The sequence below is a fragment of the Bactrocera latifrons genome, unplaced genomic scaffold (genome assembly GCF_001853355.1).
Source record: "Bactrocera latifrons isolate USDA-ARS-PBARC rearing strain unplaced genomic scaffold, ASM185335v1 scaffold_127, whole genome shotgun sequence".
In the NCBI taxonomy this organism is placed as follows: domain Eukaryota; kingdom Metazoa; phylum Arthropoda; class Insecta; order Diptera; family Tephritidae; genus Bactrocera; species Bactrocera latifrons.
The window spans coordinates 239,402-261,557 of NW_017534708.1; the positions used below are offsets into that span (position 1 = coordinate 239,402).

At 37.2% G+C, this 22,156-nt stretch overlaps 1 protein-coding gene across 1 annotated transcript in view; it reads right to left on the minus strand.

Annotated features, from left to right (window-relative positions):
• LOC108978774 (DNA fragmentation factor subunit alpha-like) overlaps positions 1 to 20,425 on the minus strand; it is a 94,951-nt gene extending 74,526 nt beyond the window's left edge. Inside the window, exon 1 of the mRNA XM_018949220.1 lies at positions 19,390 to 20,425. Coding sequence (XP_018804765.1) covers positions 19,390 to 19,419 — 30 coding nt within the window. The 5' untranslated portion in view covers positions 19,420 to 20,425. The remainder of the gene's footprint in view (positions 1 to 19,389) is intronic.
• Positions 20,426 to 22,156: the final 1,731 nt, after the last annotated feature.

The window sequence follows — 22,156 nt, forward strand, 5'->3', positions numbered from 1 at the left end:
ATGCTGTGTAGCCTTCGATAGCCGGTGGTATCCAATTAACAGGCGACAATATGGTCGCCCATAACTGTCAATATGGTGACAAATTACCGCTACTAGTGTCCATATATGGTAGTATACATTGCGGATTGACCACAATAAGCAGCCAATAAATGAGTGGCATAAGCAAAAACAACAGCAGCAAGCAGCAATGAGCAATGAGCAAGCGAGCTAATCTCAGCGGAGAGTGACGCAAATGCCAAGGCATTGGTCTAATCAGCTTGGTCGGCATTAAGCCGAAGAAGAAACGGATTTTCGCACATAATGACAAAAACTGCAGCTGAGCAGTGCAGGATTGCACAATTTTTTTTTTTTTTTTTTTTTTGTTATTGCTTATAAACTAAGTTTGTATACTTGCCGCAGCAGCTATTTGATTTTAATTACTTTTGTAGTTGTTGTGCTTAATTAATGTTTGTTAATGCGCTTGCCGATCAAAGCAAGTCGCACTCCCTCTTTCTATATACAATATAGAGGAATATGGTTACAATGCCAACAACAATAGCTGGCATTAAAACGCATTTTGTCGGCCGTTTGTCCAAGGCGAGCGGGACTGGTGGCTTAATGGTAAGTTCGGGGAACAACGGAAACTGCGCTAAGTGCCGTTGAAAGCAATTCAATTATAACGAGCATGTGCGCAACAACAACAACAACCATAACAATAACAAACAAGGTTAATCAAAACAACGGGAAAATAGTTGAAGTCGCTCGTGGATAGCGCAACAACAACAATAAACAAAAACTAAATGGAATCAAAACAAGCAACATAAGTGTTGTTGCAAGTGCATGCTGTGTGGGTGCGCGCGGGTGCATGCAACAGGAAATGCGACTGGAATGACAGTTGAAGCATACAAATTTTCAAAAAAAAAAAAAAAAACATGGCAATGAAAGCAAAAGCTTGCTTCACTAATACTTTCTTGTTCAGGTAGCTAACGAACAAGTCCATCAGCGAAAAGTCGTAAGTGGAAAAGGACTTCAAGCGAAATGGGCGGACTATGAGCTCGAATTGCTGGCGAAATTGATTCATTGGCAACGGCGGGAGAGAGAGCAGAAAGCAATGAAAATGTTCTTTTTTGAAATAAACACACACAATGTTTGGCTGTCGCGCAACGTTACAAAGAGCTGCATTGGCAATTTTATTTAGCGGAAACTTAAAAGTTACTTGTAAAGGGTACTTTTTAGACAAATGGTGTTCAAGAAGAAGTTAAAAGCAAATAATTTTATGTTATAATGAAGAATCTTGCTTTTATTTCAAAACAAGTATTTGCCTTTATGTTTCAAAAATGATTTCGGGTGACAGCCACAAGTGGTTAGAATAAACATCCAGCCGAGATGCCCAACTTTCGACCACTTTTTACAACAATTGCAGACGTAAGTCAATATTCTCTTCTAAGGGATCAATTTTCATGGATTTATCTACGTAGACCAGCGAGTTAATATAACTCCACAAAAAATAGTTCAGCGGTGTTAAAACCACAATAGTGAAAGCCTCGTCTAAAAACCACAACGTGAGCTAATGTTTAGGGTTAAGTTAAATGGCTGGCCTAGATAGATCGCACAGGGACAGCTACATATATGTAGAACTTTGTGTAGCCGAAGAAATGCAGCACTCCTGCTCTCAAATTTATAAATTAGCAAAATGCTTAGTAGTCAATACAAATTCGTACAGACGTTTATTTTCCATTTACGCCAGTTCGGTGGCATGTCTCAAGGTATGCGCTCCCAAGTGTCTTAAGTGTTGACCTCCGAAAAACGGGACAGTCAAGAAAGTCGCACTGAGTTGTGTCCACATCATCTTCTTTGATACAGCTCCTACAGATAGCGTCAAGTAAGATTCTCAGCTGTACAGCATTGACGCCAATAGGGAAATGGTCTACTTAAAGCCCAACAACTAGGGATTGGCTAGCCTTACTGAGGGCAAAGAAATCCCTAGATCTGTTGTGATCGATATTGGACCAAAAGGCTTTTGAGTCAGCGCTGACCAAGCTCCTGCGAAGCCCAGTTATCTAGTAGCAAAACACAAGAGGATACGGAGCACCAACCCGCTCCCATTCCACTGATAGCGGTTCAAGAATGCCTTTCCTTGCTAGCTCATCAGCTTTACAATTTACTGCGATTCCGCTGCATCCGTCGCGATATAATGCGTTCAACCAAAGGTTTTCTACAATAAATTGGTTGTTTCGTTGGCTGTACGGTATGTAGCCTCTATTTTTTAGGAACCAAAGATCGTCCAAATCAAAATCTTCAAATTCAAGCATGAAGAAGTCATTAATCAAGTCTCCATATCGTTCATCATTGACTGTAACACTTGACTGGCTTTGATTTCTAAGGAAATGTGGACCAAAAAATTTCTCTGCCTATATAGCATACGAAAAATTGATTTTTCAAGGATGCAAAAGCGTCTGGATATGGTTTGTGGATTCTTATCACTCCAAAGTTATCTTACACTTACATTGCCGACACCTACCTAACTAGTCAACAACATCTTGTCCCTAGAACTCTTACTGTATGTCATTGCTTAGCATATTCTGTATCTGTAATTGAAAGAAAGTTCCAAAAAAGATTCGAGGAAATTGAGATTCATAATGTGAATATAATTGTAATAAAATTGAAAAATGGTACTAGAGGTCGGTTATTCAATAATTGTTTTTGGAAGGGAAATCACGCACCGTAATCTCGGAACGCTTGGATGCTACAATTGCATTCTGGCTTTCGAAGAATCGCCGCAAGTGCTCCATAAACCAGCTTCCAGAGTAGTGTTAACAAACCGTCCAAAATTTCGTATTGGCAGCTCGATAACTGAGCCATCTGAAAAGATGGAACCGATCATGTCCTGACGATACGAACTTTTGGGCCGATAATACAACGAAGTACAAACAAATGTTAATTTGGCCAAGAATAAATATGTTTTTCAATCATAATAATGCACCAGCTTACACCTTCACTATGTTCACAACAAAATTTGACGAATCAAGCTGTACTGAAGATCGTAGAAAGTCGAATCGGCGCCGTTCACAGCAACCCGGACTGACGTATAGAAAGACTTGGCGCATTTTACGTAGAGATATTTAATTTGTAAGCGTACAAAATGCAGCTTCTGCAAGAACTGAAGTCGCTCGACCTACCTGAGGGACAAATCATTGGATATTCGTAGAAATTTTCTAGAATAAAAGTTCTAAAAACATCCAACGATTTTTTCTGCGATGAGGTCCATTTCTGGCTCAATGGGTATGTAAATAAGCAAAATTTCCGCATTTGGAACGAAAAGCAACCTGAAGAGATTCAAGTGCTGCAATTTCATGCAGACAAAACTAAGTTTTAGAGTAGTTTGTGGGCCGGTGGAGTCATTGGTAACCATTATTGCGCTATGACAACCGTCAATTTAATGCCTGCAATTAAAACTCGGGATATTGGGGACATTTGGTTTCTACAAGATGGTGCAACTTCCCACACATCGCATCTATCAATAGATTTATTGAGTCAACGCTTCGGTGAGTAGCCAATTACATATTTTGGGCAGCTCGATTGGCCACCAAAATCTCATGTGAAGTTGTGTATAGTATACAGTTTATGTGGGCCCAAGTTTATCTCGCTTCGATTCAGGCTTTGGAGTAAAATATCACTTGCGTCATTCGCCAGTTATCAGTCGAAATACTCGAACGAGTCTCGAAAATTGGACCAGCTGAGACGTAACCGCCAATGTTTGAAAGGGATAATCCTCCCAAAAATAAAATTTAAAAGAGTTCTTTCGAATAAAAATATAAATTAGCCATTATCTCTGTGCTTTCTTCTTAAAAAACAAAAAGAGGAGAGCCTCGAAACGGATCACCCTCCATATACATATATCATAGGGTCTCCGACGTTTCCTTCTGCTTGCTACAAACTTAGTGTGAAACTTAATATAGGGTATACATATTAACACCTTTTTATACCCTGAACAGGTTACATTAAGTTTGTCACAATTTTTGTAACACCCAGAAGGAAGGGTCGAAGACCCTATAAAGTATATATATAAATGATCAGTATGTCGAGCTGAATCGATTTAGCCTTGTCCGTCTGTCTGCATATATATAAGAATCAGTCCCTCAGTTTTAAAGATATCGTTTTGAAATTTTGCAAACGTCATTTTTTCTTCAAGAAGCCGCTCATATGTCGGAACTGCCGATATCGGACCACTATATCATATAGGTGCCATACAAAGTGAACGATCGGAATCAAGTTCTTGTATGGAAAACTTTCACATTTGACAATGTATCTTCACAAAAGTTGGCGCAGGTTATTTTCTAGGGCAATAATGAAATCTCCGAAGAAATTGTTCAGATCGGCTCACTATAGCATATGGCTGCCATACAAGCCGAACGATCGGAATCAAGGGATTGTATGGCAAACTTTTACATTTTACAAGATATATTCACAAAATTTGGTATAGATTATTTTCTGAGGCAAGAGTGTAATCTACAAAGAAATTGTTCAGATCGGCTCACTATGGCATATGGCTGCCATACAAACTGAATGATCGGAATCAAGTTCTTGTATGGCAAACTTTTACATTTTACAAGATATATTCACGAAATTTAGTATAGATTTTATTTCTAGGACAATAATGTTATCTGCGAAGAAATTGTTCAGATCGGTTAACTATAGCATATAGCTGKCATACAAACTGAATGATCGGAATCAAGTTTTTGTATGGCAAACTTTTACATTTTACAAGATATATTCACGAAATTTGGTATAGATTATTTTCTAAGACAATAATGTTATCTCCGAAGAAATTGTTCAGATCGGTTAACTATAGCATATAGCTGCCATACAAACTGAATGATCGGAATCCAGTTCTTGTATGGCAAACTTTTACAAGATATATTCACGAAATTTAGTATAGATTTTATTTTTACGATTATATTGCATTTAACAGACAAACGATGAACATCTTCCAACAAAAACTTGCAGAATTACCAGACGTAATTACGCTGCTGCCTTTCACAGCTCGTTTACCGCAACCGCACTCTGTGGCTTTTACCCTTTATGATAGGATAAACAAATATTTTCTTTCAATTAAATTTTCACCTTCAACATTTTGTGTGAATGTGTGTGAACTCGAGGCTGAACTCAAATATCCAAATTTCCAAACTGTCCACCAATTAAAACAGGCGCCCACAGGTTTGTATTGGCGCTGTTGGCATGGCATGGCATGTACTTAGATATACACATATGAAAGTAATTCATGTGTGTATGTAAAAGTATTTATGTGTGTATGTAAGCGTTTACTCCTGCAGTTAATCAAATTAATTTAGCAAAAGCGCTTGGCAGTTTTTATTTGCGGCATTTGCTTGGTTAGACTCACTGTTTAAGGTCCATCAACCAAGAGTAATGATGACTGTCGTAAAGCCATTAGTGCCTTAACAAGCAGATAAAAACAATTCAATAAAAATGCCAATATATTTAAAACTATTATTTATGAAGTGTACATATGTATATTTTTATATAGTTATCTGCGTATTGATTACTAAGAGACGGTTAAAAAAACACACGCTTTGCAATTGAACTGCTGCGTACAACTTTTAAAAGCATTTACGGTAATTGAATTTATATCAGCGCGAAAAGTTTGTTTATTCCCTTCAATTGCCATAACATTTTCTCTCGCGCAACAAAAACAATGCAATTGAATTATATTGCATGAGGTGTTGCAATCTGGCACATAAGCGTATTGACAGCTCAATTTGCTTTAGCATAGCGTGTAATTAAATCTCTTTCCACATAAGTTTTTTTATACAATCAATTATCAACGATAAATTCGCACGCTCTCATCAAAAGTTTTTAATTAATTCATGCTTTTAATCCTATGACATTGATTGAAAAGTTTTTTATAACAGTTGTCCGTTGCCTTTGCGTGACTTTTATACTTGTGCAACATGTTGCTACAGAACATGTTGCTACAGAACATGTTGCTAGAGAGCATAATAGCTTTGTTCAGCGAACGGTTGTACGTTTCACGTAAAACTAAGCGAGCTAGTTATAGGGTTATAGACAAATAAATGAGCAGGATCACGAGAAGAGTTGAAATTCGAGTGATTTTCTGTCTTCTGTTTATCCGTCAGTCCGTCCGTCTAACCGGGCAAGCAGTAACTTGAGTAAAAATTAAGAAATCTTGATGAAACTTGAATTTGAAAATTGAACTTGATAGAAACCCAGTACCTTTAGTTGACTTTTAACCAAAATATCGATCAATGTGTGAGATATATAATTGAAATTCAGAGAGAATGATTATCTGTGTTACAAAAATTAGTTAAATCGGGTCAATATTTCCCTAAGCCCCTATATACCTAATATAAATATTTTCTAACTTCCATGTGACTTTATACCGCATAAGCCCTCGAGAAACTTTTTATAAACACTTTTTACATTGACCTTCTCATCCTTCAGAGAATTTCGATCTCGCCGAACGAATGAAAACGCGTTCCGCGGAGCGGCAATTTTAGATTGGGGAGCAAGAAAAAAGCACACGAATCCAAAACTGGTGAATGCGTTGGTTGATCGTAGCTTGAAATTCGGTCAGAATTTCAATAAGACCAAACAGAATTATAGATTGACCGTGTATCCCTCCGGAACAATTTCACCAAACCACGAGTATCGAAAAAACAATGAGCTTCTCTTTGATTTTTGAGCGATTTTGGCTTAATTTTTTGGTTCCTGCTCGTTTTTTTTTTTTTTTTGCTTACATTCCGAATATTGACTTGTTTGTGTATCAACGTCATAAGTCCATATCTCATCGGCAGTTACATGTTCTCCATGAATATGGGTTTGGAAATCGCACGATCAAGCGTATCCAAATAGACCTCTTTACGCTACTCTTTTTGAAACGAATTAAGCTTTATCGATCGAGAACGCGTTGCATACCCGAAATATACACCAAAATCATTTGAACAAACTTGCTAGAGATGGCCAACACTCTTGTCTGACGATTTTCAAGCACCATATCCTTTATTTTTTATTTTCATCAAATGTCGAAGGTCGTCCAGAACGAGGCATGTATTCAACGATTTCTCGACCGTCTTTGAAAGCTTCGTACCACTCGTAAGCTTGTGGTTTTCATTAAACTGAATGACCGTAAGCCGTTTCCAACATTCGCAACGATTTTGCATACAAAATTTGTTTAGTAATAAAAAATTTCACACAAATTCTTTGTTCCATATTTGTATCCATTGTAAAAATCGCTACGCGCTACTGAGGTGTTCCGACTTTTTCGTCTGTTGTACACGAACTGGTTGACATATCGCGCTCATGTTTGGGATAGTAATTAAGGGCAATCCTACCAACTTAGCTAAGTGCATTCAAACATATATATTTTTTTTCCACGTTTACACGCTTATCGTTTTTATTTACAACTTCCGGGTACGCTTTTGTCACAATGTATATTTATTTTGTCAACAAATATAGAATATAAAGAAAAATACAACATAATATACATTGTCATACTACCTTTTATTTAAATTTAGTCTCATGCTACCCTTATTTACACTCTTTCCTATCTAAACATGCCTCAAAATTGGCCTCATTTCTTAGCAGTTCAGTTTAGTGGCATTTTTTCATCCTTTGTCTATTATCATGGTATCCATTTTAATTTTCCACACGATTTGTAACAGCAAAAGGCATATCAATAGCTAAAAGAAATTCCGCTTTGACGTTTAGCAACCAAACACTGCATTAACAATGGCATCCTTTCGAACCCGCTTGCTTGCTACTTTGCCAGCTCGCTTTGGCACATTTCCTGTAACCTTTTGGCAATTGTTTGGCATTTTACAAAACACTTATGAGTGCTTTTTTTTTCGCTTTACATAGATACTTTTGTACGCTGCAGCTTTTTTTCCCCCAAATTTTCAATTTCCAGCAGCCACCTACTGCTTAGGAGTATATCAACATGTTTCCGCCTTCAGGCCAACTATTTGTAATATAAACGCACACAGTAACACCCGAAGCATTCCTATACTCGTATGTATGGGTAAATGGTATATGATAATATACTTTTTGTAGAAGATAGAAAATATCTGCACAGTCGTGTGGAGACAAAATTCATGATATGTGGAATTTATTATAGTCAAAGGGGGAAAGAGATATCTTTGTGAGGTTAAGTTACACGCTTCTTTCGATAAGACATTACAAAATATGGAACATATAAAATAATGTATCTGGCCACATGTTGCGAGAGTAGATGGGTTGATAAATATACGAGAATTGCACTGCGACTCAAGTCCTTTCGTAAATCACAAAGACTTACCTATACCCAGCATATTGATAAAGTCCATTATACCGCCAAGTGCTAGTGAGGTGATATGATCCCTTTTTAGTAACACGGATCCCTGGGCCTTTATTCTGCGTCTGCAGACTGGTATGCAGTCAATTAACAGATGTTCAGGCTCCCTGTCACAGAACCGGTAATTTGCGCAAGAAGGCAGTATATAAGTGATTCTGCAGCTTGCAATGTAGAATGCGACAAATAGCCTGAATTTGTTCCTGCTAAAGTTATCACCCTCCAATAGCATCTTGACATAGCACAGGCCTTCAAGTTGTTACCAATATCTCTCTCTTCCTACTTCTTCATCCATGCGGAACAGTACATGCCATGTTAGTGGTTGCTGTGTAGCAGACAAGCTCATCAGCCAGTTTATAATGTGCACTTGGTTACGTTCCGCTATACTATTTAGCCGTTCTCTATACTCCTGCACCAGCAGCGATTTGATCTGAATTGCGTTGGACGTTTATCTCTACGTACCGACTTATACAAAGACTTCTGAAAAATGCTCGGGTAACTTGCGACACCTGCAACAATTTTCTCTGACGTTTTCGAGCCGTCGGTGTACCATTTGATTATACTATCCCTAAGCAGTAGCACGAGAGTGGAACCATTTCGAGCAGCCTTGCCGCAGATGGGTAACCTTCAACTTCTTGGTTAAGTTTACCCTTTTGGTAATACTGTACCTTGGAAAAAGAGCCAATGGTATTTCACCACTTAATTCTTTCATTCGCTGAGATAAGATTACCTGACATCATATGGAACAGTCTGACTTCGGTTACCTGACTTAATACTAGGTGAAGAGATATTGATATTGAGCTCAAAAATGATTTCTAGTGCTGTTGTCAGGCATATGCGCATTCCACCTTCGATAGTTGGGGCCCCACCGAAGCCACCTAACGATCCTTGGCTTGCAGCCCCGGATTTACCAGCTAGTCGCTTTCATACCATTAGTGCCTTAATCGATCTGACCACGCTGCTTGCACCGCAGAGTGGAATCCACCATGATACTAAGATATTTAACCATGTTGGTCATTTCTATCTCTCTGCCCCGAGGATTACGTTCCTGAGGCCGGGCAGTGACTACGTCTCGTAAACGGGAAGATGGTCATCCTCCACGGGTTGACGAGCAGCTCAACCACACTGCACCATCCCTTACTCAGGCTTGAGCCCCTTTTTGTTTAATCGGAGACAGTGTTCTCGAATTTGCTTCTGTCTATTATAACAATGTAATCAGAACCCTGTAGATAGCCAGTTGTAGTGTCGAGACGAATCCTGGTATCTCCTACACTGGTTTCTGCTAATCTGGTGCGCAGTACGGCCTCTATCCATCTACGCACCGGTGCTGCCACATTTCTTTTCTCAAGTGCTCTTTTGATACGTGCTGTCAAAATCATCTTCGATGTCTAGAAAGGCGCATAAAATTACTTCCTCTCCTTCCAGCGAACTCTCTATCACCGAAGTGAACTGGTACAGAGCGACATTAGTGGATCTGCCTGCTCTGTAAAGATGCTGGTTCACATGCAGGGCTGCAATTTTCAGCACCTTCGATCTTATTTCATAATCCACGATATTTTTCATAATTTTTAGTAAAAAGGAAGTAAAACAAATTGGCCTGAAGGATTTTGCCAGCGAATAGTTCTTCTTTCCTACCTTGGATATAAAGATCTTAGCTGTCCTCCATATTTTAGGGATATATACCATTACGAGGGTAACCGTCATCAGCTGAACAAAGCGTGGCAGTAGAACCTGCTCTACGATATATATATACTTATATGTATACTGCGAGAGTATAATAAAAATATAATTTAATTTAATATTTATTTAACAACAAAATAGAATTTTTGTCTATTCTATAGTCTCTTATGTCTAACCCAGCCATCAATCAAGCCCATCTAAATGAATTGATGCTACTGTTTGGTAATTTAGCAGCCATCAATCACCGCTGTTATTGGCAATATGATATTGTTGAAGTCAAAAAAAAAAGAAAAAATAAACCAAAAAGTAACAAAAACTCCACCCAAGAAACGAAAAGAAATACTCGAACAACACGTTTACAAGCTAAGTTTGAACTTATGATTGCGCTCTTATACGCCCATTAGCAGGCAACATGAGCAACAAAGGACACGCAACATAACCTTAACAGCCTTACCAACAGCCACACATACATATACACTTGAGGATATCGGAAACAAGCATTTTGCAAGCGCTTTGAAATTTAGCTAACCGCCATGCCTTGATTATTGCAGCCAGTTTGGCAGCGCCGTGCAGTGACATGCAAGGGTGAGCACGCACGAGCACTCAGTTATGTTTATATACATATGTACGCGTTTACACATATATTTCTTATGGCTTCTTCTAAGCGATGTGCTTCGGAGGGCTACAAAAATTAAGTTTTGGCTTTTGTGGCGGGCATTTATAACTTTTTGGCGTATTAAAATTAGATTACTGAAGGAGATTAGTTATATGTATTTAAAAAAATTTTACACTGACTAAGGTTGCTTAAGTTGCACGAAGTTTAAAGCACCCAGTAGGGAAAAAGAAAAAAATCACACACACTCAAATCTGGTGAATATGGTGGTTGATCAATAACCATCTCTCGACTTCTTTGAAGGCTTTGTATCTCTGTATCCAGGACAGACCGCTATATCATACATGCTACTGTGATCAAATTGAAAGGTAAATTTTGTCCATTACATTTCCTTCAAAGTAATCTCATATCGCTGCAATATACTTAAATCCCATTTGCAGCCCCATCGACGCTATAAAAATGGACGTAATCGGTAGATCACCACGCCCACTGCCAAATGACGGGACTGTTAAAAACTACTAAGGCTGCGATAAATCAATGACTAAACAACCAATTTCGACCAAAGATACTCCGTGGCATGAGCCATGTAAAAATGGGCATGGTAACGCCCACTTTTAAGTGAATCCACTATCTCTTTACTGCCCCGACTGATCTCGACTAAATTTAGTACGTAGCATTCTTCTAACATTCCTATGTCACAGTGCGAAAATTGATGAAATCGGACTGCAACCACGCTTTCTTCCCATAATTCAAAATCCATTTGATTTTTTCATTTTCCAGTACACAAATGAAGAAGTAATTAATATAACGGGTAAAATTTTGTTCGAATAATGCCACAATCGGGTCAATACCTCCCTGAGCCCCATATACTACATATATGTATCTCCATGAAAATTAGAGGGGTTATTTCCCTCATAACAATATATCTTTGTGTCTTAAATAGTCCCCAGATAACTAATAGCAAGATATTTGAACATCCCACTGATTTCATATGATTGGAAATTGTATGTGAGAAAATATTTGTTTAGTATGTGGCATACACCAAACAGCACAATATGCATGCTTCACACTATTTTTCCTATTTCCTTATACTTTTGGCATTCGTTAATGCTCATTTTGTTCACACCACATTACTGATGTACTTGTTTACTCGTTAAAACATTTTGGCATTCATTTTGTATGGCATTTACAACTTCGCAAAGGTAAGCATGGCGTATGAGTAACGTTAGCGTAAGTTAATACGAACTGGCCATATACAGTAATAAATACATGAGTACCTAGGTATGTATGTATGTTTGAGGTTGAAAATTGCATTGCTTGTTAATGCACATCGTTCGCAGAAAGGTCAACACTTCATCAAAGCGCAGTTTCGCAATTATTTTGATTTTCTTCCTAATTAAGTATACCGATACCTTTCACCTTCACGGCTGCCTATTGACCTTGTTATATGAGGAACCAAATGAACAGTGGCACAAAATACCTGTAGTAACTTTGTAGTATTTTGTAGTAATTATAAATTTGTAGTAATTATAAATGTACATACATCCACTATTTTTCTGGATATACGTAAATATGAAAATATTTATAATTTTATTTATCAAAATATAAAATTGAACATTGAGATATAATCTTAGTATTATAATATATCGTAGTACGATTATTGAACAATTTGTACTGTATATTAAGTAGTTCACAATAGAGATTGTAGCGCTGTGTTAGAAAATAATTCGTATCGAATTTCGTGAAGATATCTTGGAAAATAAAATAATTTTCCATACCAGGACTTGATTTTGATCGGTAAGTTTGTATGGTAGCTATATGTTATAATAGTCTAATCTTAACAATTTCTTCAGAGATTATAGCGCTGTTTTAGTCAATAATGTATACCGAATTTTATGAACATATGTATCTCCTAAAATAAAAAAGTGCCCCATACAAGGATTTGATTATAATCGTCTAGTGTTTATGGCAGCTATACGCTTTAGCAGTCTAATCTGAACAATTTCTTCAGAGATTATAGCGCTGTTTTGGTTAATTATCCCTACCGAATTTCGTGAAGATATCTTGGAAAATAAAATTATTTTCCATACAAGAATAAAAAAGTTTTCATACCAGAACTTGATTATGATCGGTCAGTTTGCATGGCAGCTATACACTTTGGCAGTCTAATCTGAACAATTTCTTCAGCNATAAAAAAGTTTTCATACCAGAACTTGATTATGATCGGTCAGTTTGCATGGCAGCTATACACTTTGGCAGTCTAATCTGAACAATTTCTTCAGCAGTTGTAGCTGTGTCTCAGACCATAATCCATACTGTATTTCATGATGACATCGTGTCAAATAAAAAAGTTTTCATGCCAGAACTTGATTATGATCGGTCAGTTTGCATGGCAGCTATATGCTATAACAGCTTGATAAGAACAATTTCTGCGGAAATTCTAGCACTGTCTTAGACAATAATTTATACTGAATTTCATGATGACATCTTGTCAAATAAAAAAGTTTTTCATACCAGAACTTGATTATGATCGATCAGTTTGTATGACTGCTATGTGCTATAACAGCCTGATAAGAACAATTTCTGCGGAAATTTTAGCACTGTCTTGGACAATAATCCATACTGAATTTTATGAAGATATCTTGCAAAATAGAATAGTTTTCCATACCATAATGATGATTATGATCGGTCAATTTGTATGACAGCTATATGCTTTGGCAGTCTAATCTGAACAATTTCTTCAGCGGTTGTAGATCTGTCTTAGACAATAATCCATACTGAATTTCATGATGACATTTTGTCAAATAAAAAAGTTTTTCATACCAGAACTTGATTATGATCGGTCAGTTTGTATGACTGCTATGTGCTATATGGTTCCGATAGCGGCGATTCAAACAAATAAGCAGCTTTTGAGGGAGAAAAAGGCGTGTACAAACTCCAGATCTTTTTGTGTCTCACAAACTTCATGGCAAACTTATCGATTATTCTCGATTATAATTACACAACTCCCAAAATACCTTCCTTTCTTAACTTTAAAGTTCACAAAATTACAAAGAATTTTTAAGGAAATAAAAACATCTAAAAACGTCCAATATCATTCGAGTGATTCCTTATATTTCTTCAACTTTCAAATTATATTGAACATACTATACTTCGCATTTAAAAAAACAAACAAGCAAAAAACCAACCTTAATTTGAGCAAGTAAATTTCCTCCGCTTTAAATTCTATAAAAATACAAGACGCGTTTCTTAATTTACCTCAATTACTTGGGCACACACACTTTTTCATATTATTTCTTTTTTACTTTTATTTACTGCCTTGTTTGCCACTTAACTTTCGCCCGCAATCCTGTTAACCGTGACAGTCATTCAGAACCCGTTCAGGCATGCGATTTTAATCAACACAAAAAAACAACAACCAAATACATAATGAGCTGCAAAAAACAGTATACTGTTAGTTCAGTTGCTAGTAAACGGTATGGCTACACCCCACGACTATTTACTGTGATTTCACTGAAAGCTATATTTTTTTTAACTTATAATTCATATAGCTTTATAATTAAGTATGAAATTCGATTTCCACGAAAAGCAACTAAAAAATAAATAAATATATATTTAAAATTCATAAAGCAGGAATTAGCAAGAAAACGTTGGTGGCACGGCTTGCGACTACTAATTGTAAAAAATTGTAGCGTCGCAGAGGAAATTCGTGCCGTCCTTTTCTCTGCTCATATAAAGGAGAGGGATATGTGATTGGGAAAAAGTTGCAGGAAAGGTTGGAAGTGGAGTTTTCTATAAGGAGGTCTCTATCAATCTTAGCTTATCGCAATGGTAGGAGTTCTCACAGGACACTGTCCAATATTCATACATGCTGAAAATCTTCTCAGACGCAAGTTGTTTAAGTTGTAATGATGAGGATGTGATGGAAACAAAAAGACATTTTTTTCCTCCATTGACCACCCTTTGCAAGACTGAGTTAAATTATTACCGCTGTTCTATCTTTGGCGAACCGGTATACATAGCAGAATCCCGTTCCGACGACGATCTACGGTCTACGTAACCGGAACGAATCCACATTTTTCATTCTGTCGAGGACTCTCAACTCGACAGAATATAGCCGAAACTGGCATAAGCCGTCTCAACAAAGTCTCAAAGCGATCTATCATATAGGAGTTTTTAGGTAAAACAAATGGCCGGCGTTTAAAGCTGTCCAAGTGAAGTACCTGTTATCAACTTTTTATGCTAATCTAATCAAACTTTGAGTCTCAGCATCCAGCTCGCATGTTCTTCATTCAGCTGATACTATTTTTAAGATTTTTGGAAGTGAAAGCTTAATGGTAAAGGCCCTATGTTGACTCCTACAAGACTTGCTGGTCCTAAGAGTCCTGTCATAAAAGACTTAAAGCTCTGAATTATAGTCGCTTAGTTTACAACTATCTTGTGTGTAGAAGACATCTCTCCTTATTCTCAAAATGCGTAATGTAATGATATCTATCCACAATGACAAAATAATTTTCCATCTGCCTGTTTTCGTTTCGGGGGCACACCTCTTCAAATTTTCTCTCTACTAGCAATCTTAGACACGTGTATCGAATTAACTAAACAGTTCCCCATACAGACAAACATAAATCAAAACAATTAATAATAAATCATACTTCACCTTTACAAACTTAGAATATGTATGTATGTGTAGATGTATGCCAGTAACTGTACAAAATTTCAAAAAGGTCTATTTGCATAGTGGCTAATATAATAAAGTTGGCCAACACGTGCGGGTAAAAACGATTATTTTCTCCTTTACTAGCGCCTGCCTATATTCTATATGTACAAGGGTGGTCAGAAAAATACTTAGCCTACAAAAGAAAAACCAAAACATTGGATAAGCGACAATTTATTTCGCAAAGAGTAACCTTCCACTCTATTGTTACTGTAAAAGCATAAGTCATTTCCTAAGCAGTTTTGCTTTAGAGGGATAGTCCTGAACGCCTTCCAGGGATACTCATTTCAGCCATGCCGACTACCTCGTAAACAGACTCTTAATAGTGATTATTATGGTCCTAGTTCGGTTACATCATAAAAAGGGAGTTTCCACAATTTGCGCCAACTACCATGGGATAACTCTTTTCAATATCTCATATAAGATTCTATCGAGCGTATTGCGTAAAAGACTGAAACCCACTGTCAACAAACTGACTGGACTTTATCAGTGTAGCTTTAGACCTATAAAATCTACAATCGATCAGATTTTCGCCATGCGCCAAACCTTGAAAGATACTCTAGAGATCAAGGTCGACACACACCACCTTTTTGTCGATTTTAAAGCTGCCTTCGCCCACCATTCCCGTCCTTCTATTATATATGGCGCAGAAGTATGAACGATGACAAGATCTGATGAGCTGGCGTTACTAGTTTTCGAGTGAAAGATTTATGGTGCTTGACAACGGTGAATACCGCAGTCGATCGAACGATAAGCTGTACGAGATATACGACGACATTGGCTTAGTTCAGTGAATAAAAAGACAGCTGCTACGCTGGCTAGAACATGTCGCCCGATTGGATGAAAAGTTCTAGCTCTGAGACTACTCCACTCAATACCTGCTGAGAGAAGTAGAGGATAGGAAGATCTCCACTTCGCTGGAAAGGCCAGGACCTGACTACACTTGGAATCTCCAATTGGCGTCAAACAGTGAAAAGGAAGAATGACTGGCGCGCTGTTGTAAACTCGGCTACAACCGCGTAAGCGGTAACTACGCCAATAAAGAAGAAGAAGGTAGAAAGGAAAATGCGAGTAAGACAAGATTAACTTAGTGCATTTAATTCTATTTATCTTTGGCTTGCCTCTGCAAACCAGCCGTGGTTTGGTAGTATTTTACAGAACATCCTAATGTCTGGGCATTGCATTTGGGAGATGTTCGCTGATTTATGTAGGTCGATAGAAAGCCTTACTCACTAAGAGAACGGGTGATCTAAGTAGAGGTAGTTTTTTCAATAAACGGATCACGTGTGAGTCATGTCAAACTGGCATGCTATTTTTGTTCAATATTGTTTGGCAATTTGTCAAAGAAAGACTTACGCCTGAACAACGTTCGCCCTATGGGCTTTTGAGAAAATCCAAGAAGATCCGAGGTTTTCGAGCCAAATTTTATGCAACTTTGAGGTTCCTTTTGCAGCTCAAAGGATATGTAATAAAGCAAAATTTCCGCATTGGAGAGAAAGAGCAACCTGAAGAGCTTCAAGAGCTGAATCCAAAACAAAAATCAAACAAACGGTCTGGTGTAGTTTGTGAGCCGGTGGAATCATCGATCTACATTTCTTTAGAAATGATGTCGGTGAGAACGAAACCGGCAATAGCGACCGTTATGGCACCTTGATAACCTACTAGTAGATGCCTGAAATTGGACCTCGTGATGTGCGCGAGATTTGGTTTCAACAAGATGGCACCACTTTTCACATAACACATCTATCAGTGGATTTATTGAGAGAACATTTCGGTGAGCAGAAAATTTGACGATATCACACGATTAGACTTTTCATTGTAGGGATATGTAAAGTTTGAAGTCTATGTGGGCAATCCCGCTTCGATTCAGGTCTTGGAGCAAAACGTCATGTGTGTCATTCGCCAGTTACCAGTCGAAATGCCCGAACGAGTCATCGAAAATTTGACTCAACGGATGTACCATCTGAGACGAAGCCGTGGCCTACATTTGGAAGAGATAATCTTCAAAAAATAAATGCAAAAGAATGTTCTTTCGAAGGATAATAAATTCACAGTCATTTCGAGTACTTACAACTTACACTGCAGATATTTGCTGACATTTTTCTATTGCCTTTGAATGTTAAATCTACATTAAATGCAGATAATTAGTGAGCTCAACGCTTACGACTGTGTGGTGTGTAAACATAGCGTTATACACACACTATTTACTATTGTTAGTACACTCGTCGCGCTCGTTTACTTTTCCGTGTCACTACCGCCCACAACAGGTTTCCCTTACGGACAAACACGGACTACACGCATACATGCATATATAATATGTGCATGTGTACATGTGTACACTGTGCTACGCAACTTTAACGACTACTGTCATTTCCGTCGCTTGCTAAGCTTCCTTTGAAGTGTAAATAACACCGCACACGCATACTTATGGCCACGCAAACACTGGATGAAAGCAATGCGCAAGAATTGGAATAAACCATTCTTTTAAAGGGCGCAAACAAAGCGAAATAAAAAAGTAAACAAACCATTAAAATATGAAGTATACGCTTTGCTTTACGTTGGGAATATAGTGTAAGGGAGGCTATGGAGCACCCACAGTGCCATATATATCTATATACATGTACATATGTGTATATACGATTGACGCTGACAGTTGGTCAACGCCAGCATTAACGACGTCATTGTCCATTGTGAAGTAAGATTCTCGATTGTTGTCGCTGTCGTCTCTTGCAGTATTTCGTCGTTGGGCGTTGACTCTTTTATCAGCTGCGCAACAGCAATTTCAGAAACATTAACAGTAGTGAGAAACTTGGAAAAAATATAACATCAGCAATTATGCCAGCAAGAGCAGAACAATAACAGTATTTTAAAGGCGCTGCGTGTTGCCAGAGAGTTATGGGTTACAAAGATATTAGAAAATGATGAAAAATAAACCGCAAAAATATAAAGGATAGGTAGATCTTTTTTCTCTCATTTATAAAAAATATATTCATTCAAATAAAAAATTTAAAAGATTTTCGGAAAATATTTATATGGCAACTATAACACACAGACTCACTCTCGCTCATAGCACAATGCGTAACAGTATTATTTAAAATCGACGCAATACTCTTTAGTGCAAACGCATAACAGCTAATGCTCTTAATTTCTAATGCTAAGAGAGCTACCTAGCACTAATAAAATAAGCCAGAATTGGGTGCACAAAAAGAAAACATACAGTTTCACCTAGTTTTCAATATGAAAAACGTATGTATATACATATGTACATACATACATATACGTTTGCAATAAAAACAGAAGCAAAAGCGGTGGCTAAGGACAACAGCAAGTGAATATGTCTAAAACTAGTGAGACGCCCAAAAATAGACACATGTTCATGAACTCGAGCTGTGGTTTAGTTTTTTGATTTAAGTTCATTTAAAAAAAATATAAAAGAGAAATATATGCTATAAAAACAGGTTAAAAAAATTCAAATATTTTAAATATAAAYAAAATATTCAAAAATAAATAAAATAAAATAATTTAAAAAAATATCAAAAAAAAATTWAAAAAAAATATTTATTGTTTATGCGCATTTTATTTTTTATTAATAAAGTAAATAACATATAGTATATATTTGCATATGTAGTGATATTGCTTCTATATAATTTGTTAATTGATTTATTTTTAAATTTGTATAAGCAAAAATTTAACTTATTAACATTTTTGTGTTAAAAACTTTACAAGTCGAAACATGTTTACTCATGAAAAATAACGTTCATTGTTTCAGATTATAAAGTTTCTTACATAGTATAGCGATAAGTAAGCATTTTTATTAGAATTTAACTCATTTGTAAGCTTCTTATTGGGTGTTTATGCCAAATTAACAACAACAAAATTATATTATAAATCAAACTTGCACAAAATAGCTGCTATTTATGTAAATATTTATATGCATTTATACATATGTATATATTACATATCTGTAACTATATATTTTCTTTAATTATATTGTTCTCCGCTTTTTATATAAAATTATAATTAAATTGCACTCACCTTAAAAGGCTTTTTGTTGTCTGTATCCATTTTTAACTTAATTTTTTAAGCGCTCAAATATATTTCTCAGCTTATGCTTGACAAAAAGCACTTTTTAAAGTTTTTCACACCTTTTTCTAATTGTTTTAATACACCTTCTTACACTTAGGCCACTCCACTTGCTTTAATTGTTATATTTTCAATGCAAAACCGTTTGTTTATGCCTACACTTGAGTTTTGTTTTTGTTATGCTGCTAATTTGCGCTCTTGCAATCAAATATTGTTGCTGCTGCTCTGTCTTACATACAAAAGTGGAGCACACGTTGTTCGCACACAAATGTACGCGAAGCGTCTCGTCAGCGCCCAAATGTTTCCAAGTATAGAATACAACAATAAACAAAAGCGATAACAGCGAGTCACCAGTCAGTTGTTTATAATTTACCACAAGAAATTAATAACAATAATAATGAAACAATTAATCTCGAAGCAATGCTGGCAGCACGAAATTCCCGCACAACTACCCTCCAGTGTCTACCAAACTGCGCGTATTTAGCAAAACACAAAGAAAATCACGACAATATTTATTTTGCTGATTTAAATTTTTTTTTTTTGCTGATTCAAAAATATTTTTGCTTGATAACTAGCTATTTAAGTATGTATGCTTGTGTGCTATAATTTGAAAGTAGCAGTATGTACATTTGGATTTTATGCACTTAAGTCACTTGGCAGCGAACGCACTGCAACCAGCAGCCACAGCTGAGTTTGCCAGCGCCCTTTGTTTTGTATACATATGTTTTTTCTGCTTTATTTTCCTTTTTTTATTTGACGTTTTCGTTTGTTTTATTTCGTTGAATTGACGTTTTGCGCGCACCTATATTAAACTGTATACACACTGCTTGTAAGCACCGCCGGCGAATGACAGCGCTGCCACTGCTGATATGCCGTTTTATATACGCTGCTCGTCTCGGTCGTGCTGGCCTGGCACATTCGTGATGCTGCTTACTTACACACGCTCCACGGCTCCACGTTCACGTTGGCGTTATTTGGCCCAGCAGACAGCAAAGCGCCAACGAGAATGAAATGTACGAAAAAGAGTGCGTGCCATGCAACTGCTACGAAGTTGCATGCTGACTTTGTTGCGTTTGTTAGCACGTGTGTGCTGGTTTGCAGAGCATTTTAGTTACGTCCTCTCTTTGCGCTAAACTCCTCTCTTACTTGGCCACATTACGTTACGCTGCGCTCTTTTCGCTGCAAATGTAGCGCCGCCATCTGCACAATGCTGCCTTCCAATAGGGCCACTACATTTTTTCTATGTGAACTTTACGTTTGTGCTACAATTACGTAGCTCAACGTCATCGCGCTCTTAATTGGTGCTCCTTGTTGCTGAGTGTATAGTGTTGGTCATGTCGTCCTTATGTCGTTCTGTTGGTTTGTTAGACTGGCGTTTCCTTCGTTCATTGTCACATCCGCTCTAGTCGCAGCTTCTACATGTACGTATGTATGCATGCATTAGGGTGTATCATACTATATTTAGGTATGACAATCAAATTTAAGTTACTTAATAAGAAAAAGAGATATTTTCTGATTGTATTCATCTGTTAAAACAAGAAGAAGAAGTGGCTGAGTGTATACACAATGACTATGGAGAGTCGATTCACCGGCGTTCGCTGCAAATTGGACTGTCATATGGAACGACTCGGAGCATTTTACGTCCAGATCTTAAATTGAGAGCTTACGAAATACAGCTTGTGGAAAAACTAAAGTTGTTTGACGTTCCCAAACGACATCGCTTTGCTTAATGGGTTCTTGAAATGTTCCAAGAAGATCCGACGTTTTGTGCAGCGAAGAGGTCCGGTTCTGGCTTAATAGGTATACATACTTATGTATATTTAGTAACATTGCCTTGGAAAATAATAAAGTTCTTTTAAAATATATTGTCAAGTAAAATGGTCTGCCATCTAAGAACTTAACTTTGATATTCCGTCTGTATGGCAGCTACAATACTTATATGGTAGTGACCGGATATCGGCGGTTCCGACAAATAACCTGCTTCTTGGATTGAATAGGAAGGCGTGAAAATTTTCAAAGTGATATCTCAAAGACTACGCGACCACACGAACTGTCATATGTATGTCTCGAAAACAGAGGGACCAGTTCACACATGTACAGACTATCAGACGAACAGACCGACATGGCTTAGTCGACTGAGCTCCTGTGATAACTCATGTGTCTCCGACGTTTTCTTCTGATTTCCAAACTTCGTGATAAACTATATTAACCTTGTTCAGAGTAAAAAAAAACATTTTTCTTTGTCCTTTATAAGGAAAACGGAAAGTTACGAACAGTCACCTAACAATTATAAGAAGTACTCATTTTAGCGTACTTACTCGTACATACTTTTCATCACCTTCACATGTTTGACTTCTTTACTTTAAAAAGAGGGACCTCAAAGTGACACACCCTGATGTTCATCCATTGTCAGTGCTGTCGGCCCGTGTCTAATACACTTACACCACAACTATTGTTGTTTTCCATTTACGCTTATGCCATGTCTGCTTTTGTTGTGCATCGGATTTAGATTTTGATATGTACACACATACAGACATAACTCTAAATAAATAGAGATGAGAAATTTCGGTGTGGTTGGTGGCTGCATTCTGTTTTCGTCAACTAGCATTGTTGGGTGATGGCATGATAGAAGGTGATGATTTTACGAGTTACCAGATGTATTAGATTTACTGAATGATTTTTTAATTGTATCAAAATTGTTTAGTTTATTCACAAATTT